The sequence below is a fragment of the Lactuca virosa genome, chromosome 9, assembly GCF_052849685.1.
Source record: "Lactuca virosa cultivar CGN04683 chromosome 9, Lactuca_virosa_CGN04683_v6, whole genome shotgun sequence".
Classification (NCBI taxonomy): domain Eukaryota; kingdom Viridiplantae; phylum Streptophyta; class Magnoliopsida; order Asterales; family Asteraceae; genus Lactuca; species Lactuca virosa.
The window spans coordinates 5345220-5367132 of NC_136434.1; the positions used below are offsets into that span (position 1 = coordinate 5345220).

Sequence of the window (21913 nt, forward strand, 5' to 3'; positions counted from 1 at the left end):
CTTTTGGGACAAAAAGAAAAGTCTGTAGCTGTTTCTTCTTTCCCCCTTAAACCGACGGCTATATAAAAAATAATGAAAATAGGGAACCACTTTAATTTATAAAAAAATAGTTCAAATGAAAAGACTGTTAAAAGGGGAAACCGTCGATTTAACATAAATCGCATGTAAAAAAATTGAATTTCAAAACAAAAAGAAAAGGGAATGTATCTCACCTGATAAAGTCTTTGGCTGAAATGACCAATCTCATAGAGAGGTCTGTCAAAAAGGACCTTCATATAATAAAAAATTGAACCTGTTAGTTTATATTACACCATTTCAAACATATTTACTCAATAAATTTAGAATCGATATTCTTCACAGAAAAAAAAGGTTGCTAACATCCAACCTTCATACGTTTTCTAAACTTTGGGACAAAACTATAAAAATGGTTCATTCAAAAAATGGTACAATATGTCTTTCACCTGTTATAAGTAATATGATTCAGAAATGGTTCATTCCATTCCATTCCAATAGCCGTTATTGATTCCAATGGAATATACAATTCCATTCTTTCCCCATACCTCATCTTTCATCATGTTTTGTCTCCTTTGCACCTAACCAAACTTTTGTAGTCACCAAAAAGAATGTTGAATCCAATCGATTTTTTCCAGCCAAATTATTAATCTTCCTACAATCAACATCAATAGAAGGAGAATTTATAATATCTTGAAACTTCAATTCTAAATCATTGTTGCAAATTGTTCAACAATGGTCCATATGGCAGTAAATTGATACATAAATGGTCCATGTTATGGTTAACTGTTACATAATTGGTTTTTGTAATAGTAAACTGTCACAGGGACCATTTACGTAAGAATTTAATGTCATAGGGACTTTTTTGTAACATTTAACTGTGATGGGACCAATTACGTAATTGTTTGCTACATCAGGCACCAGATATGTAATTGACAAATGCAGATTTTTTATGTTGTCTATTGTACAACAGGGACCATTTCTGTCAACTATCATGCTAACATAAAAATAGAAATGTAAATTGCCTTTTCCTATTTAAAGAGCAAATGATAAAGATGATTGGTGTTTAAATAACACAAACTAAAAAAAGGTCAGAAATAGCATAACACACACGGTAAACCAATCAAATTATCATAAAATAATGCATAAATGAGAATATACTTGAGTTAGTTTGATATGTTTAGGATGTAGAACACTTTTTCTATGAATGTTCTATATATTTTCTGTAAAACACTAATTAATAATTGCAATACCTCTTTCTTATGAAAAATGCCTGCATCAGGCATTGAAGCCTTTTTCTTTTGAAAAACATGTGAGAAATGTTGAGCAATTCCTGCACCAATACTTGCGATCACTGGTATGCTCATAGCATCCGAGAATAGTTTTATCAGATTAATATCAAATCTTTTTCCCTGACCTGGATATAAAAAAATAAAAATTCATACATAAACTATAACACTTTTTCAAAAAAAAATAAAGAAAGAAAGAAACTGAAAAATGTGCGTGTCGTTTGATTATTGATTAGATACCATCACAGTTGAGCAAAATTTCACCGGTTCCTAATTCTTCTACAACTTTAGTAAGCTCATATTTGTATTTCATTAATGGTCCATTTTACACTTTACCTTATGATTTTTTATCCACTTATGAACGACAAAATAGAAACAAATGAAGGGTATATAAGTCATTTTGTCATTTGCATACACAGGTTGAAAAAGAAGAGTATAAGCACACTTTTGGTACCTAAGTATAGATGATTTTTATAATTTTGGTCCTCATTTTCAGTTTTTTTTTACATATAGTCATTTTACTTGGAACAAAGAGCAAAAACGTTTAAAAAAACCTCAAATAAGGTCGAAAACAGCAAGAGATTTTTTTTGGGAAAAAAAACTGAAAGAGTCGGTTTACTTAGCGACCAAAAATGTGAAGTACACTAAAAAAGAACTAACCCGTTCAAGATATATGAGGGTGTGGGAAGTTCCAGCAACATCCAGATGTAAACCTAATAAGAATAATTGATAATCAAGTTGGGATGCAAATTCAACAATTACATAGCAAATCCAGAAACAATGGCATGTACTGAAAAATAGAAAGTGAAATATATGTTAATGGCTTGTAATGCTCAAAGAAAGTGGGTTTTAATAGATCCATTCAATTGTTGCCTCGATTTACAATCAAATTCATGAGGTGGAAGACCTTCTATGTTGTCCAAACCATACTCGACAATTCTAATTTCAATCCAATAACATGTTTCTTTGTTATGTTTGTCGATATAACTACCAACCTTACTTAACTTCAATGTAAGACGGGACAAAGTAAATTAACATGAATTTATGACAAAAATATGTGAGGATACTTACCTGAACCAATTTTTTTTTCTTTTTGTGATGAATTTACTCTTTCAAGCTGTGCGGGACACTGGAAATAGACAAAAAAAAAACTAATGAGAAATAAAAATAGAGAAACTAAATCAAGCAAAACTGAACAAATATTAGGTAAAAAAAGGAAAATCAGCATACCTCAGCTAAGCAGACGTTTGGTTGACAAAAGCGGTGGAGGGAACAGATGTAGACGACTGAATTTTGGAGCAGTTTTGACTTTAAAGGTCAAATCATTGTATCTCAGAGTATTCAAATTTTTAATACTTATCTATTCCACATGATAAATCCCAATCAAATTAGCATAATTCTTGGACGAAACAAAAGGTAAGAAACTCCTAACCTGCTCAATCACTGGTCCATTTGAGAGATCGAAAGCAGCATCATTGAGCTACACAATTTCCACTAAAATTCATAAGAATAATTATTAAACTGTAAAGACTTCCCAGATCGTGAAAAGTAATCAGGTGGAAGACTGAAACTATCCTACAAAACAAAACATAATTACATCAAATGCTCGTAAGAAACAGGTAAATAAAAACCGATCAACAAAACCCACATAAGAATTAGGGTTTAGATCAATGTTATTGTCTGAAAGGGTTATATGAGTGGAAAAATTAGTAAATATGAAGATTTTGAATGGAAACAAAACCCTACGTTGTTTACATCAACGCCACCGATGAGAAAGTTCACTTTATCATCATTCGACAACAACGATGTGTTAATTTTCAACGCCATCATTGGAGGAAGCCATGGATTAGGGTAGACAGATCAGAGATGGGGTGAAATTGGGTTTTCGTGGCCACGGGAACAATCATGGTGGCGGAAGCTGCTGAGTCGCTTCGCTTGTCAATAACCTTGGTCAGGATTGTCGTCAGCCTCACCATTTGTAGCACACACGCCCAAGACACTGATGGTAGAAAATGTCAATCCCCTGGAATTTGAATCGAATCTTCAGTAGAGTAAAAGTTAGGTTTTCACATGGATGCTTGTTTAATTCGAAAAAAATATCAAAAATCTGCATACGTACCTTCAAAATCGAAGGCAAGCAGGAATGTACCTTTAAATTGGAGAAAGGTTTTCTTCAATTGGAAGTGATGCAAGGGGTTTAGGAACGAAAGGTTGAGGCGGCAGCAGGAGAGGGAAGCAACTTAACAACTTCTGATCAGAAGAAGAGTCACAGGAAGAATATATATGAACGCGAGTTGATGGTCTGTGGAAACCGGATAAACCATCGACAACCGGTGAAGATAGCAGCCGACATCCATCTCGCTAAAAATCCACACTTCGGAACCCAAATCGGAGGTATGGGACAGAACCCTTCCGTTCCTTACTCTAAATAACACCACCATCGCCACTGCCACTTGCTGATAGCTTCGTTCTGTTGTTTCTGTCCTAGAGGCGACAAACTAGAAAGGTGGATGAAGAAGTAATCGGGACTTGAGCGTAAATAATATCTCGACGGTTAGTGATTGACCGATTAAAACAACAAAGTAGCAGGGAGAATTTTTAAGAACACGACATACCTGAAGTGTCGACTACGATCCGCAACCGACCAAGACCAATACAGGTCGGAGATGGTGGTAGGGTTTAGGAGTTCTGGTGAAGAAGCGGACGGACGAACGGAGCAGGCAACAAAGGTTTGATGCAATATTTGACAAAGAAGTGTGCTCTGTTTCCCATTGAAACGTAACCGAATAGAAAAACCTCGACCCTTTGACGATTCAACAAAAGGAGCTCTCGTAGGTGGGTGGGTGTAGCGACTGTGGTGACGAAGGGTGCGCGAACGGCGGATTAAATCGCTTCCGAGTTCCGATTTCTGAGGCCCAAATAGAAACCCATATCTGAGCATTGTGCTCTTCTTCAACTCATCGTCCTGAAACAAAAAATTTCATGGAGAGGGTGACCAAAAAATCCCAAATACAGAAGGCGGTGAAGAAGACTGGCTGGATTTCTTATCAAAAGGATGTGGATAAGAAACGGTGGAAGGAAGAAACTGGAAGGATCGATTACCTACAGGTGTGGGGATAAAATGACCGGCAAACCGACACTATTCCTAAGAAGTGGCCATCTTTAATATATATGAATAAATTAAAGAAGTACAGGGACCGGATATGTAAATCAAGGGGACGAAACCTGGACAAAATATGTCAATTTAACTGTTCCTTTCCTCCACAAATTTAATATATATATATATAATAATTAAATATTTCATAAGCCCATTTCGCATGGGCCATTTTACAGGCCCATTTCGCTGGTGGTGTGTTTCGTATGAACCCCTGCAAATCGACTAAATGAGGGATACCACTGTCAGATGCTCAAAAACATAATGTTTTTGAGCTTTTCATAGTAAGTTCTCCACTTCGTAGGCCTTGTGAAGTTGTTGGTAGAACGTAGATGAGGAAATTTCTTATATTTTGAATATGTTTAGGAAAAAAAAAAACTTAAGAGAATATGGCTAATAATATATTGTTCTTTTATTTTTATCTGTTAAATTCATTCTCATTTCTCAAAACAGAATAACATTTTAGTTTGAGGAATTAGATGAAACAAACTCAAAATTTTAGTCGTAAAATATGACTAAAAGTTAAAATATCTAAACAGAACCATATTGAAATTTGTTTATTATGCAATTACAGTGATCTTATAATATATAACTATTTAATGGTTGTTATTTTATAGGAAAGTTGGAGGTGTTGGCTACTTGGCTCCACCGTCGTGCTTGAAACTGACTTTTGACATCAATTCATAGATGAAGCTTCAATCGTTTCTGCATCACATGTCTTCCTGTCCTGGCGATTTGACCCTTTCAACACAATTTTAATTAGAAATGACAAAACCAGTCGCCATGACTAATACTGAAACTTGTGTAAACAGAATTTAATAGGTTGGTGGGATTAATTTAGCCACCGACAATCATACATAAATTAAAATATTATATTAATATATTTTTCATAAATAATTTAAAAGATTGTAAACATTTAAATACAATTTAGGTTGCGACCCGTTTAACCATTTCCACCAATGTCATATGTTTCGTTTTCAACAAAGTTATCAATAAAATTACATATAGGCCCATTGTTAGCTTTTTTTTTTTTAGTTTCTGACTTTTGGTCCATATACATATACCAGTAATTGACTCCATGTTTTGATACGGGTTCTTATGTGTATTCGTTGCATATTAAAAGTGAGAACTGATTAAACCAGTGATATTTTACAAAGTTCAAAGTTGAACGGTTCAAAGTAATATTTCAAAAAATAAGGGGGTGGAAAATGCATTTTACAAATTAGAGAAGTAAAAATCATATATATAGTCTAGAAAACAAAAAGGTAAAAGTGATACAAAATTGAAGGTGGAAGGGATGAAAGTGATATTTTAAAAAGTAAATGAATGAAATTTTTTACAAAACAAAGGGGTTGCAAGTGACAGATTATACAAAGTTGAGGGATTAAAGTTGCAGTTTACGTATTGACATATACTTTACTAACATTTAAAAAATAGAAGGGTGGAAAATGCATTTTACAAAGTAGTGGAGGGAAAATTTTATACACATGTATGTATTTGGGTAAAATAATCAAGTACATTGCTTTTCTATAATCTCAAGAACCGATTCATGACATTTCAGGTAACTAACAGTATCCATGTCACCTTATGTTGAAACAAACTAACAGTAACAACACCTAAGTAACAGTAGGTCCACAGCAACAATGCAACTTGCATCATCTAAGATAGTGCAATGCTATTTTTCAGATTTGGCATCCAGGTAATAACATCAACAACTATTTTTTCAACTTTAGTAAATAACATTCTACTTTCAACTTTCAATATGAGCTAGCATCCTTTTTGTCATAGTTTCTCATTTTATAGTTTTTAAAATTGGTTTTCTTTATTTGGCCATATTTTTTTTTGTCTATGAAGGTATTGTGTTCCTGAGATTCATGGACAAAGAAGAGGTCATGTTTATGAAATCATATAGCTGTTTACTCTTAGATATTCTTTTAGCATATGGGGGTATTTTTGTTATAAAAATAATGGATTAAAATGAGGTCAAGACCATCGTAAAAAAATCATGTTATATCAATCGGCTAACGATCCCCGGTTCATTTTAAGGTAAGAGAGGTGAAGAGAATCTCATTCTCGCATCAGGTTTAATTTTCTTTATTCTAAATGTTAAACTTCTATCAATTTCAAAATAGAGATTATTTGTAGTTAATATCGATTTTAAAGTTTTTGTAGTAAAAAAAGGTTGAAACATACAAGGTTATTTGATTGTGAACCTAAAAATGAAGACCATGAGTTAACCCGTAAGCATATTCTCATGTTGTTTCCGTTTGATTTCTAATTTATTTTTGATTTTTTTTCTCAAATTAGAAATCAGTAGTTGTATTTGGCATGATTTTTTAATATGGTTTATAATTCTTTTTCGAGAGATCACAAGCATCAGTCTTTCTTGGATGAATGCGAGTAAAGCTCAGGCCTTTTAATTTGGATTTTATTTAGATATTATATTTTTCTTTTACCTTTTACGTTAAAAACCATAAACCATATAATTCGTCATGAATATGTACATATAATTATTTATATATGTATATATTGTAAATGTAAATATAATATATAGGTTGATCACATGGGTAATGGGTTATCATAATGTTAGATGATAAAAATTATTCATTCTAATTGGTATTATGATTTTTATTTAAGCTTATTGGCATGATAATAAGTTTTAAACATCTATTTCATCTAAACATTTACCAATGACCGTTTCACCTCTTGTAAATTTTTAATCAGTTACTTTTATGAAAACTTGTGTAGGAAATAGAAGAAAAGTGGTGATGAAGATGTGGAGAGTTTAACCGACAAAAGAGTAAAGATATATTTTTGAGTTTTCTTTAAATATAATGAACTTTGATGAGGTTTCAACCATATTAGTTATTAAAAATCAATGGCATAGATGATGAGGTTTTGATGTTGTTTGATCATGTACTCAATTTCTTAACAATCATTGTGTTCATTTTATTGCTTAGTTCTAATAGAGTGTTTGAGTTACTCACAAAACTTTTGTTGTCAATGATGATATAGTTAATTTTTGTCGATGGTGTTGATGTGCATGAGTAATGGAATTGATATAGCTGATTGATAAATTTTTCTTAGTATGAGTAATGAACATGGTCGACCTTTCGGTAGATGAGTAATGGAATTGGTGAATTGGGAACCAAACAATGGGCGTCTATTAACTTCAGAAATAAAATATTTTGTACCGTAAGTTCGGACCATCATAATATTCATAATTAAGTAGATACTTATTAAGAATGAAGCATGCAAATGAAAGATTTAGACAAGATTAACCCCCCCCCCCCCCCAAATCTTATTATGCATGAAATACATTAATTAATTTTGTCAGTCGATCGCCTAGAACAATTAAGAATCTCCCTATATGCGTTGATTAGTCTCTTGACCTTAGTCGACCGCCTAGACCTATTAATGGTCTCCCCTAAGTGATTTATCAGTTACATGTCAGTTGTGACAAAAGAAAACAATATAAATCTAATTATACTGAAAAAATCAATATACTTCTGTTTTTAATCAAAATAGAAAATAAAAATGATGTTTGTGAATGACAAATAAACACCGAAAGGAAACCATTCGTCGAAAGTTAATTTGTGTTCCTTAAAACATAACATATTTCCAACTGGAAATAATTTTCGAATGAACCTATTCGCTGCCCATTTGTTGTGGAAAAAAAAAACAAAATAAATCATAATTATTTTGAAAAAACGAAGATTTAATCGGGTTTGTAATCAACAATGTATATTTATATAAAAAAGAGCAGTACATTTATTTTTAATTCATAACATTTTCTTTTTTAAACTATTTGTACAAAAAAACTAATCACCTCTAAAAACTAATTTCTGGAAATAATATTGGCACCCTACGCTTGGCGCGGATAAACGCCTAATGTGTGTGTGTGTGTGTGTGTGTGTGTGTGTATATATATATATATATATAGGTTTAGGTTCTATGGAAAACAATAAACCCTAAAAATAATAAAAATGCATAAAAAAATACTTAGAGATCACAAATCTTTTTTTTTAACTTTATATTCTTAAAAATCGCAACTTTTTATATAATTTCGTTGAAATTTTTTTTGAAAAAAAAAAACCAAAAATAATAAATAATAAATAATAAATAAAAAAATCGATTTTTTAATTTCTTTCTTCGGCAAATTTATAAAAAAACTGCGATTTTTAAGAATATAAATTCAAAAAAAAAAAAAGATTTGTGATCTCTAACTATTTTTTTATGCATTTTTATGATTTTTTAGGGGTTTTTTAGAATTTTTTTGCTTTCCATATATATATATATATATATATATATATATATATATATATATATATATATATATATATATATATATATATATATATATATATATATATATATAGGGTTGAGATCGGTTGAGAACTCAAAGTTTCCCGAGAACTAAAAGTGGAGCGTTGGATCAAAAGTAATTCGTTAAGGACATCATCGTCATCTTACCAATCTCATTTAATGTTTAATTTTTTTGTGTTATTTAATATATTAATATAAATGTCTAAAAATTAACAAAATAACTCAAAATTTCGGATTTATTTTAAAAAAAAAATTGATTTTTTTAAAAAATGGAGATTTTTTAATTTTTTTCAAAAAACATGAATTTTTCAAAAAAATGAAAAAAAATATTTTTTAAAAAACTGCATCTTATTTTCAAAAACTGTATTTTTTCTAGAAAAAAATTGTATTTTTTTTTCAAAAAAAACTGCATTTTTTCTAGAAAAAAACTGCATTCTTTTTTTCAGAAAAACTGCAATTTTTTCAAAAAAAAAAAACTGCGATTTTTATAAAAAAAATGCAATATTTTTCAAAACTGCATTTTTTTAACAAAAAAATCAACCTTTTAGGTGCATATATGCATATTTTTTTCAAATGCATATATGCATATTTCTTATACTATAATATTCGTAAGTAAACTATAAAAAATTTCATTTTTATTAATCAATCTATAAACATAATACAAGTATTTTATTCGATACAAAATAAAATATAAAAAAACTACAAAGATTCACAGTGTTATCATTTCTTCATATCAAGATTTCCATATTTTCTTCAATTTATCACTTTTCACCTCTTCAATATTTTCAACAAATTCTTCAAAACCTACAAGAAAATTTAAAAAAAAAATTGATTAATGCAAGAACACTCAGAAAAATGCACAAGTATATATCATGTAAGATTCACATGTGATTATGTGACATTCCCATTTTCACGGCCAGAAAAGACCGATTTTGTTTATGCTTTATAAAAATCAGAGTACCTCTTTTAATAAAAATGTTGCGGAATTTGTTCCCAGAAAAACATGATAAATACATTATCAAAGCATTTCCGAAGAAATGTATTTTTATTCATTTTCAAAACCTTGGGATGTCATCGTCAATACAGAAACATAAGCATAAACAGAACTTACATTCATTTACACTAGTGATCTACATCTCTTTTAAATCTCTCAGTGTAAAGTAGCTTCATATCGACACCTGTGATACAAATAAGCTTGAGTGGGTCAGGTTGGGAAACCTGGTGAGTACATAGGGTTTTCAACCCACAATAATATAATTATTATGTTTAAACATCAAACAATCAACCCAATTACCCATCCCCATTATCTTCTTTACTCTTAAGGATCTACCCTAAGAATCAGCTATTCCTCGTTCATTCATTCCGAAGGATTATCCTAAGGAATAGGCACGAAATCCATCGTTGTTAATGACACATCTGTCAAGCACAACTGCTAATATTATCACTTAGGCACATCTGCCAGAATTGTGACATTCTTTATAGGGCGCTTCTACCGGTATTGTCCTTTAAACACTACTGTCACGGTTATAATGTCCTCTATTAGGCGCAGCTGCCGATACTATCCTTAGAGCGCAGCTGCTAGGAGGTTTAGAGTACCTCGTAGATCCAAAAACATCTACAGGTTATGGCGCATCTGCCGATGCCCATCTATAGGGTACTAGGTCCATTGCTGCCAATGTCCACCTATAGGGCACTATGTCCACACTACCAATGTTCCTCTATATCAGCTTTCGTCCCTCATCATTCATCTACCCATGTTATACCCAACATATTTATAGATATAAAATACATATACAGTTTAAATCATTTAAAATATGTTTAAAATCTTTCACGCATCATAGACAACAAGTATATAGACAATATGCACACATAGCACGTAATTTATATTAAATACTTCATATCTATGTGTAAGATGAAAGGGACTATGCACTCACCTGATAAGGTGATGACTCGGTACTCGGACATCACTTCGTTACTATTAAAACAATTTCCCTCGAACAAAACCTAGTATCATTACCACTAGAGTTTAGTCTAACGTTAACCGCGACTAATTAATAGTCTAGCTATTATTATTATATAAGCGTTAAATAACACTCAATATAACTCATAATAATAGCCCAAATATTTATTATAAGGTCCTAATAACATTACTATATTGAAACATAAGTTATACTAAAGATAGGGTAGACGTAGCTTACTTACAGCGGGTTTTTCTCAAAACCGGGCTTCGCCGGAGCAGCGCTCCTGAGCCGAAAGGCTCTTTTCTCGGGGCTTCGGGAGCCTCGGGGCTTCCTTCGGGTGCTAGGGGGTTTAACTAGGCTTTAGGGGGGGTTTGGGAGCTTAGAGAGAGAGTCTAGAGAGAGAAAGTTGAAGGGGAGAGGTGTGGGAAATGAGAGAACCCGACACCTCTATTTATAGGGTGAAATCCTGATGGACTCGCCGAGTCGGTTCACGGACTCGTCGAGTCGGTGCCACGTGTCATCACCTGATGGCTTTTCTTGGGGAGAAAGCCTTGGCCCATATTCAGCCACGTCACCCATTTTGCAGCAGCACCCTGCCGACTTCTAAACCCCGTAACTTTCGCATACGAGCTCCGTTTTCGACGTTCTTTATATCCACGCATAGGTAAAAACAAGATCTACAACTTTTATTTAGACTCCATCAGCTAATTCTCGACCGATCTTAAATTTAACAGTAGGAGGAGATTAGACTGTTAAATGACCGCGAAAAATTCGTAACTCCTTCATACAGACTCCGTTTTCGTCTGTATTTTTACCGTTGAGTTCCTATTAATGAGATCTTCAACTCTCATTTAGGTCGCGTAAGCCAAAAACCGCTCGAACTAAAATTCGAGTTTCGGGTCGTGCACTGATATGCGAAATCTTAGAAAATTCATAACTTCCTCATATGAAGTCAGATTTGGCCCATATTCAGCCACGTCACCCCTTTTGCAGCAGCACCCTGCCGACTTCTAAACCCCGTAACTTTCGCATACGAGCTCCGTTTTCGACGTTCTTTATATCCACGCATAGGTAAAAACAAGATCTACAACTTTCATTTAGACTCCATCAGCTAATTCTCGACTGATCTTAAATTTAACAGTAGGAGGAGATTAGACTGTTAAATGACCGCGAAAAATTCGTAACTCCTTCATACAGACTCCGTTTTCATCTGTATTTTTACCGTTGAGTTCCTATTAATGAGATCTTCAACTCTCATTTAGGTCGCGTAAGCTAAAAACCGCTCGAACTAAAATTCGAGTTTCGGGCCGTGCACTGATATGCGAAATCTTAGAAAATTCATAACTTCCTCATACGAAGTCAGATTTGGGGCGTTCTTTTTTTGTATGTTCTCGGTTTAACATATAATACAACTTTTGTTTAGATCACTAAGGCTAAAAAGTCTTCTACCGTAAATTCACTATTTACGTCTCTCGGTGCCGTGTCGGTTTTGCCGTAAAACTTCGACGGGCCATAACTTCTTCGTTATAACTCGGATTCCGGCGTTCTTTATATGTACGGAACCCTTGAGACATATTCTACAACTTGGTTAAGATTATTTATTCTAAATAATCTTTTGTCGAAAAGTCGTTTTCGACCCCTATTATCTCTAAATTGACTAGCCCGGATCTACGGGCGTTACAGATTATATCATGTAAGATTCAAATGTGATTATATAATGTGATATTCACATGTGATTGTATCTTTTAAAATTCAAATGTGAAATTCACAAGAAAATTAAAAAAAAAATTAACAAAGATCACTCACAGAAAATGCATGTGTACATATTGACGTAATTCATATGTGATTCACTAGTTATTTACATGTGAATCACATGTAATTCATATGTTATTCACTTGTGATTTACATGTGAATCACATGTAATTGATATGTGATTCACTTGTGATTTACATGTGAATTACATGTGATTAATATGTGAATTACATGTAATTTATATGGGAATTACATGTAACTTATATGTGAATCATATATGAATTATATGTGATTTACATGTGAATCACATGTAATTCATATGTGAATTAGATATTATATATATGTAAATCACATGTAATTCATATGTGATTCACTAGTGATTTACATGTGAATCACATGTAATTCATATGTGATTCACTTATGATTTACATGTGAATCACAAGTGAATCATATGTGAATTACATGTAATTCATATGTGAATTACATGTAATTCATATGTGAATTACATGTGAATTACATGTAATTCATATGTGAATCACTTGTGATTTACATGTGAATCACACGTAATTCATATGTGAATTACATGTGATTTACATATGCATCATGTGTGAATTACATGTGATTTACATGTGAATCACATGTAATTCATAATTACATGTGAATCACATGTAATTCATAATTATATGTGAATCACATGTAATTCATATGTGATTTACTTGTGATTTACATGTGAATCACATGTAATTCACATATGAATTATATGTGATTTACTTATAACCGTCACACCATGATTCAGACAAATACAAAAATTCAAGAAAATTCGAACATAAACCATTATCAATTATGATTGACCTGATAGAAGAGTTCTTGGATGACACTTTGAATCATATCCACATGCAGATCCTTGTTCTTCTTCCGAGTCTTGTTCTTCCATTTTTACAGTTGAGTTCTCATGCATATATATAAAAAATAATACAGTTAATAGATACTCTTTTTCTTGAAAAAATAATACTTTTGTTACCATTGCATGGTAATTGATGAAATTTTTGTGACACCATTTTGATGATTTATTAGACTGAAGAAATCCCCTGTACACATTCAGGAAGGTCACATGATCACCCTTCAAAAATCAACACAAAAATTTATTAAAATATTAACATTTACACAAAAATAAATAAAAGTAAAGTACGTTGCTATTTATTTTTTTCACTAAATTACGAGTCATATAACATTAACACAACACACCTCTGATGCAGCGAATCTCAATTTGGCTTCATCCAACTCCCTCTGCCCTTTCACCGAAATCCATATTTACTGAAAAAAGTTTTATTTATTTTTATCAAAATTAAATAAATAAATAATCATCACCAATGACTTCAAATAACATGAGAATGATCATTTATGCACCTGAACAGAGAGAATAGCTGCAATAGTGATGATTTCTTCTGAACATTCAAGTTTGTCTGATGCTATAATCATTTTTGACACCATAGGATCCTAACAACAAACAAATTTATTGCATTTAGTGATGATGATGATGATGATGATGATGATGATGGATGACATACCAATGGAAGCTCAGCAACTTGGAAACCAACAGGTGAAGTGAGTTTAGCATCATCATCAAGAACTCCAAGTGAATATAAAACTTCAATAGATCTAACCATGGCTTCAGCTGATGGTGATTCTGGCCAATCAAACCCTAATATATTGTCAATCCCCAATGCTTTTAACTGTAATTTCCACAATTTAATAAATTGTCACCCAATTTTTTATTCATAAAATTTCATAAAAAAAATTGCATTTATATAATAAGTGATACCTGAATAACAGTGGAAACAAGGTTTGATCTTTGCATCTCGGGAATCCCATGTGAAGACATCTCATTCACAAAATAATCTTCAGTATAAAGCCTGATAATTGTATATCCAGGGGATGTTTTTTATTTACATTCACGCCTTTTGGAAAGAGCTGCTAAATTAAGTTCTCTTTTAGGTGAAGGAAGTATGACCGCTTTACCAATAGTGGAAACCCAATCGGGAGATGTTTCGGCTTATATTCCTACTAATGTCATTTCGATTACTGATGGACAAATATTCTTATCTGCTGATCTATTCAATGTTGGAATCCGACCCGCTATTAATGTGGGGATCTCTGTTTCCAGAGTGAGGTCTGCAGCTCAAATTAAAGCTATGAAACAAGTAGCCGGTAAATTAAAATTGGAACTGGCACAATTCGCAGAATTAGAAGCTTTTGCACAATTTGCTTCTGATCTCGATAAAGCTACTCAGAATCAACTGGCAAGAGGTCAACGCTTACATGAATTGGTTAAACAATCCCAATCTGCCCCTCTCGGGGTAGAAGAACAGGTACTGACTATTTATACCGGAACAAATGGTTATCTTTATAATAAGTTAAAAAAGATAATACCCAATTAAAAAAAAGTTTTAAATTTCTTATATATAAAAAAAATTAGGATTATTAAATATTAAAATGTATACCTGTAACACTTCCCTGGGCGTACTCTTCCAGCCCTTCCAGCTCTTTGTCTAGCAGATGCTTTGGATATTGGTGTCACTACAAGATTTTCTATATCTGTAATCTGTTTAACAAAAAATATATTTTTTTTAAATATCTTTTATATTAATCATTAATAAATAGTATTAGATAAACTAAAAGAAGAGAGGAAATACTGGGTTGTAGAAATGTTGTTTTGAGAAACCACTATCAACAACATAGACAATACCCTGCTCCAGTAAATTTCTAAACCAATAAGAAAATATAATTTAGATGAAAATTTTATTATTATTTATATAATAAAAAAAATTGCTCAAAAGTATCTCTAATGTAAGAGATGTTTCTGCAATATTTGTTGAGATCACCACCTTCCTTTTTCCTCTAGGGGAAGGGGAAAACACCAGGTCCTAAAAATTTTGGGAATGATAATTTTAATTTTATATATACAATTTATACAAATGTAAACCATATAAAAAATAACATTTAAAAAAAAACTGATCTGAACGAGTAAGTTCCGAATACAAAGGCAAAACAATCATTCCTGAAATTAAAATTTTATAAAAAAAATGTCACAATAGGAATTGCTACTGCTTATTATAATTATAATTTATAAATAAATAAAAGTAGGTTGCTATTTACATACCAAAAGAAGATTTGCCACTGTTTTGGGCTTGTTCTTGATCATTTGAACTGCAGTGTCAATATCATCTTGCCTTGTTAAAAAGACAAGAATATCCCCCATTGGCTCCTACAAACAAAAAAAATGTATATAAAATAATTAAAAGAAATGAATTATTAGATATTTTGTTTCAAATGTTGTATAAAATAATAACAGGTGTAGTGTACCTTATCATGAATTGACATTACTGTTGAAACAGTAGCTTGAAGGTAGTCTGAAACAAGTTCCTCAATGTAAAAAATTTGTACATTAAATCCTCTACCCTGAAATAATATATTTTAAAGATAATAAAAAATAATCATTTATGTTTTATTTTTTATAATATATTAATATAATATTATAATATACCTCTACAGACAAAATAGCAGGTTCAGTCTGCAGTCCATTATCTTCTCCTTCCAACTGTGGCCTCATTTTCCTGATGAATATAGTTATATATCAATGTACTTTAATTATTAATGTTTTTATTATATTTATAAGTATTTAACCCTTGAAATAAATGGTTATATTAATAGGAAAACCTGTTATGAAAAAACTCAGTCATTCAATTGTGGCTGATGCAATAATCAGGGGCAACTCAGGCCTTCTGCGTTGTATCTGAGAAATTAAAAATAAATAAATATATGAAAAAAGAATTGATATTTCTTGCATTTCACAATAAATAAAAATGATACATGTTCTTTTAGTAAGTCATTAGAAAAAAAAAGATGTTGAATCATTAAGTGATACCTTTTTCAGGAGACCTAATAATATATCTGTTGAAATGGATCTCTCATGAGCTTCATCAACCATAATCACACTGAAATATAATTCCCATTTTAAGAAGAAACAAATAATTTGAAAATATAACAAAGTAAAAACAATAAATTAAAGAAATTGATAATGTCAGATTATAAAGAACAATTGATTAGAAACAGCACTTGTATTTGCTTAAAAGAGGATCATCCATCATTTCTCTTAGTAATACTCCATCTGTTAGAAATTTGATCCTTGTTAACTCCTGTCAAAAAGATAAATATAAATAAATAAAAGTTTGTTGTTATTTCTTGTGTTTAGACCAAGGATTATTGGATAAATGTATCATTTATTGAGCTTCAGATAAAGTCTTACTGAATTTGTGACATCTTCAAATCGAATAGTATAACCAATTTTGCTTTCAGGTGGATTTCCATTTCACTCTTCTTCTTGCTTGCTGCTTGCAGGGCCAATTTTGGAATTAAAAAAAAATTAATCTTTATGTTTACAGGTGCTGCTAGGTATTGGAGAGTATTGTCCTAGTGTTAATAGTCAAAGATAAAAAGTTTATATCATCATATGGTCAAATCTCTTGCCCAAAACTTAAAAAATGTGGTGAATTGCAAATAATATTGAAAGACTGTTGAATAAATATAGTGTAAATTGCCAATGGTGTCATATTCTTCTATACAAACCAACCAAACAGTAACACAGAAATGGTTTTTATGACCTTTAAGCAATGAATCATGAGAATCAGAACAAGCGTTTCCTTTAACTAAAACTTTGGAACCATCCTGTATATAAAGTCAATTGATGAAGTTAGTAATGAATATCTGAATGGATCCACAGCTAAATGAAAAGCTTTTACCATAGTAACTCGGGTGAATGATCCACTGAACTTTGATCGAGCACCAATATTTAAAAGCATTGTTTGCCTTCTTTTTTCTTTTTATAATTAACCTAGTCGTTCGCTGTAGAGAACTTGAAATGCTAAATTCGAGTAATGAGCAACAAAGAAATTGCACATGAGAATGAACTTACTGGAGACGGAGTGGATGATGACACGACCTAAACGGAAACGCCACCGCATTTTGTGGCTAAGAATTCAGATTCGAAGGATCCTGCATTTCAACGATCTGCGTAGAGTCTTCACCTTACTTGATGCAATGAATAAGGAGACAATTGACGGAGGAGACGATGGATTTCGGACTCTGGTTATGGATTTTGGATCGACACCGCCATCGGTGCGGTGAGTTCTGGAATGCGATGAAGATGGAGATTTATGTAATAGCAAAGGAATACAGGTAATCAAAATTACAAAGATCCATTAATAAATCATAAATAAATAATCAAAAGATAATCAACGATTTCAAAATAGCTTCAAGAAACACAATCAACATGAGGCAGTAGATTCTAATTGAGGATTAAAAGACGAACCTGAGTTGATTTACGATTGCTTCTGATTGCTGTAATGCATAACAAATTCACCAAACTAGATTGATTTAGAGGAAAGAGATCAACCAGAGCATTCAAATCGAAACAGAAGGCGAGAAATCGATTCTGATTTGCAGATGGAGGCGGTTGGTATTTGCGATCCATGAGCTTAATCGATTTTTTTCGATTAATGATGAATTATCGATGCTTGACAGAGATGAGAGGGAGGCTGGAGGATCTTCAGCGAAGAGAATGGTAGGTCGATGTATGAGTAGTCTTCTACAGACGTATGGATGAAGGAGAAGAGACCGCACCTTCAATGGAGTCGAGATGACCGAAAACAACGAATCCTAGACCGTGTTGGTCGTTGATACAGGTAGGGGTGGGCGTTGGAGGCGGAGGCGGAGGTGGAGGGAGGTGCCGATGGAATTAGGGAGGATGTCGATGGAGTCAGTGAAGAATCGGGAAAAGGGATTGATCGATAGAGAGAGAGGGATTCGATATGTTTATTTGGGTTTATCCCTAAAATGTCCTTATGTTATATTTTTAGGTATCCTCCCGTGTTTTTTACCCAATTATTTACAAAAATGTCACAAAGGATCTTAGCCTTTAATTTTTTTAATCCAAATGTCCACTTTTAGTTCTCAGGTTTTCGGGAAACTATGAGTTCTCATATGATCCTTCCTCTCTCTCTCTCTCTCTCTCTATATATATATATATATATATATATATATATATATATATATATATATATATATATATATATATATATATATAATTTCTTAAATCTCAATTATGTATAAATTGTTTTATGTTACATATAAATTGGAATTATTAAAACTAAAAGGATTTTATTGAAAATATGTTTAATGACTTTGGTGATCGGGTGGGGCCATAACCCCAAATAGCCCTATTTTTGAAAAGAGAATAAAAATCAACCGATTTTTGTAAAAACCTCTGTTTCTAATGAGACAAAAATGAAGAAGGAGACGTTATTTGATTCCATAGTTGCAATCTCTTATTCTTGGAGAGTGGGTAGAAGGGAGAAATTTCCAGGTAGCTCGTTCGATTGGATCAAAAGTCCAAACTTGATTATGTGAACTGTACATACTTTTTGCTAGTTTTTTCATAGTTGGTTTTAGGCTGGTTATTCCAAAAAAAAAAAAAATCAATGCCTAAAAACGTTGAATTTGGATACCGTGACTTTGTTGTAGAAAATCTTAATTTAGACATAAAACGATGAAAAATATCCACAAAAATGCATAAAAATTAAGTACAACAATTCAAATCAAAAATTAAAAATTAGAAGAAGAATATTAGAATACACCAACATGGAGGCAAGTTTGTCTCTTCTCTCCATGACCAGTATTAGAACACGCTTTAAAAATATATATTCCTCCCCTCCATTCTCCATGCACAAGTTGACTTCCAAACCCTTTTCTGTATATATCAACCCCTACCCTTCCCATCGTCTCCTCCATCATCTTAAGCTCACATCAATGGCTTCCACCAGTACCATTTGTAACCTCCTCTTAATTTCCTTTTTCATTGCACTATACACATCCTCTGTCGGCGCTGCAACCGCCACAGTCTGCCAATACACCCCTTATCCTTCAATCTGCCAAGCATCCCTCCCCGTCAGCAACTCCTCCGCCACTGTCTATGACTACGGCCGCTTCTCTATTCGGAAATCCATATCCGCCGCCACTAAATTCTCCAATTTGATCGATAAATATCTTAGCAGCTCCGCCTCTTTAACAACCGGTGCAATTCGTGCACTTGAAGATTGCAAGTACTTGGCCGGAGTAAACGTGGAGTTCCTTTCAAGCACTTTCCAAACAGTCAACACCACACAAAGTGTCCTTTCGGATATCAAATCGGAAGACACTCAGACGATGCTCAGCGCCATTTTGACCAATACAGAAACATGCATAGATGGCCTCCAAGCAAACGCCGGTTCATGGAGCTCGAAAAATGGCATTGTGGCTCCCATTAAAAACGATAACAAATTGTACAGTGTTTCACTAGCCCTTTTTAACAAAGGATGGGGTAGTAAAAACAAGAAATTTGGTTTCTCGAATAAGAAAAATAGCGGTTTTAAAAACGGTGGATTGCCACCTTTTAAAATGTCGGAAAAATCAAAGGCGGTGTTGGAGACGGTGGGGCGGAGAAAGCTTCTTCAGAGTACTGGTGGCGCCGGAAATCAGTTGGTTATCAGCAATATTGTGGTGGTTAGTCAAGATGGGACTGGGAACTTCACCAACATTACTGACGCCATTAACTTTGCTCCCAACAATTCTCTTTCCACTGCTGGATATTTCCTGATTTATGTGAGAGCCGGAGTTTATGAGGAGTACGTCAACATTCCCAAAAACAAGAAGTATCTGATGATGATCGGAGCTGGTATTAATCAGACGGTGATAACCGGAAATCACAATGTCGTAGATGGCTGGACCACCTTCAATTCCGCAACATTTAGTAAGCATCCTGCATCCCTTCCTTTTAAATTTACCATTTGCCGATTTTTTATATTTTTACAATAAATGTATACGATAAATATAATTTAAAAATAGATATTATTCTAATGATAATTCAGATTTCTGAATTAATTGATACTATAAGAAATACAATATGAACCAATTGTACACGATCAATTTGACTTGTTTAATTACTTCTAAGAACAATTCTTTTGTTTTACTTAATAAAACCCATACAGCTTATAAACATGCTTACCTAACCCCACTCATTTGATAAGTAGCCATTACGAAACACATCTTAAATTATGTTATTATTGTACAAAAATATGAATAAATGTAATATGTTAATGGTTGATAATCTAGAAGAAATTCTCAAGGAATTTTAATACATTATCTAATACGCCTGGTCTCTTTGTATTTACTACCAAAAAGGGAACTTAAAATTAACTATACTTTAAAAAAAATTAAAGGTACGAATTATTCTATTAATATAAATTTCAGAGGATTAGACCATATGCACATAATTTATTCCCATTGTCGATTAGCATCAATTAATTTATAAAATTTGACACTTCAAATCTGTACAGTCGTGGTGGCCCCTAATTTTGTGGCGGTGAACATAACAATCCGCAACACCGCCGGAGCAGTAAAGCACCAAGCCGTCGCATTAAGAAACGGAGCAGATTTATCGACGTTCTACAGCTGCAGTTTCGAAGGGTACCAAGACACATTATACACTCACTCACTTCGTCAATTCTACAGAGAATGCGACATATATGGAACTGTAGATTTCATATTTGGAAACGCAGCGGCGGTTTTCCAAAACTGTAATATGTACCCACGATTGCCGATGTCTGGACAATTCAATGCAATCACAGCACAGGGAAGAACAGATCCCGGGCAAAACACCGGTAACTCGATCCAGAAGTGTATCATTCGAGCAGCTGACGATTTGGCATCGAGCAATAGTAGTACCCTGACGTATTTGGGACGACCCTGGAAGGAGTATTCACGAACAGTTTATATGCAATCTTTCATGGATTCATTGATCACTCCGGCGGGGTGGTCGATTTGGTCAGGTGATTTTGCGTTAAATACTTCTTACTATGCGGAATTTAATAACTTCGGCCCAGGGTCGGATACCAGTAAGAGAGTTACTTGGCCGGGATTTCATATTATTAACGCCACAGATGCGGTGAACTTCACGGTGTCTGCTTTTATCTCCGGCGATGCGTTTTTGCCTCAGACCGGTGTGCCATATGACGGTGGGCTATAACCTATAAGCGCCCGCTGCCGGAGCAATCATGTATAGAATTGATGGATATCAAATGCTATACTAGTCTTTTTTTTGCTTACAAATTCTATCCGATTATTTGCCTTGTAATTTAATTCATCAACTTTCATTTAAATGTTTAAAATCCATTTATTTGGAAAGCTGAACAGACCCTTAAGAGAGAATCAGATCGTGTTAACCCAAATTAAGCAGTCCTCAACGTTTTGAAAAAGTATCATTTATCTATTTTTGATTTTTCGAACATACAATTAAAACATTAACATAAAAGCAATTCAAATTCAGT

At 33.0% G+C, this 21913-nt stretch overlaps 1 protein-coding gene, 1 long non-coding RNA gene and 1 pseudogene across 2 annotated transcripts; 1 reads left to right on the forward strand and 2 right to left on the reverse strand.

Moving 5' to 3' along the window:
• Positions 1-211: 211 nt before the first annotated feature.
• LOC145136433 (uncharacterized) lies at positions 212-1479 on the reverse strand. The gene is made up of 3 exons (XR_013720451.1): positions 1266-1479; positions 462-667; positions 212-269 (listed from the first exon to the last, which is right to left on the reverse strand). It is a non-coding gene; the product is annotated as an uncharacterized LOC145136433 (long non-coding RNA).
• Positions 1480-3870: 2391 nt separating this feature from the next.
• LOC145138896 (putative pre-mRNA-splicing factor ATP-dependent RNA helicase DEAH9) lies at positions 3871-17104 on the reverse strand (annotated as a pseudogene).
• A 2170-nt stretch (positions 17105-19274) lies between these two features.
• Positions 19275-21824, forward strand: LOC145136431 (putative pectinesterase/pectinesterase inhibitor 7). The gene is made up of 2 exons (XM_079070550.1): positions 19275-20337; positions 20924-21824. Exons 1-2 carry the CDS (start codon positions 19359-19361, stop codon positions 21610-21612), a joined length of 1668 nt encoding a protein of 555 aa, XP_078926676.1. The 5' UTR covers positions 19275-19358; the 3' UTR covers positions 21613-21824.
• Positions 21825-21913: the final 89 nt, after the last annotated feature.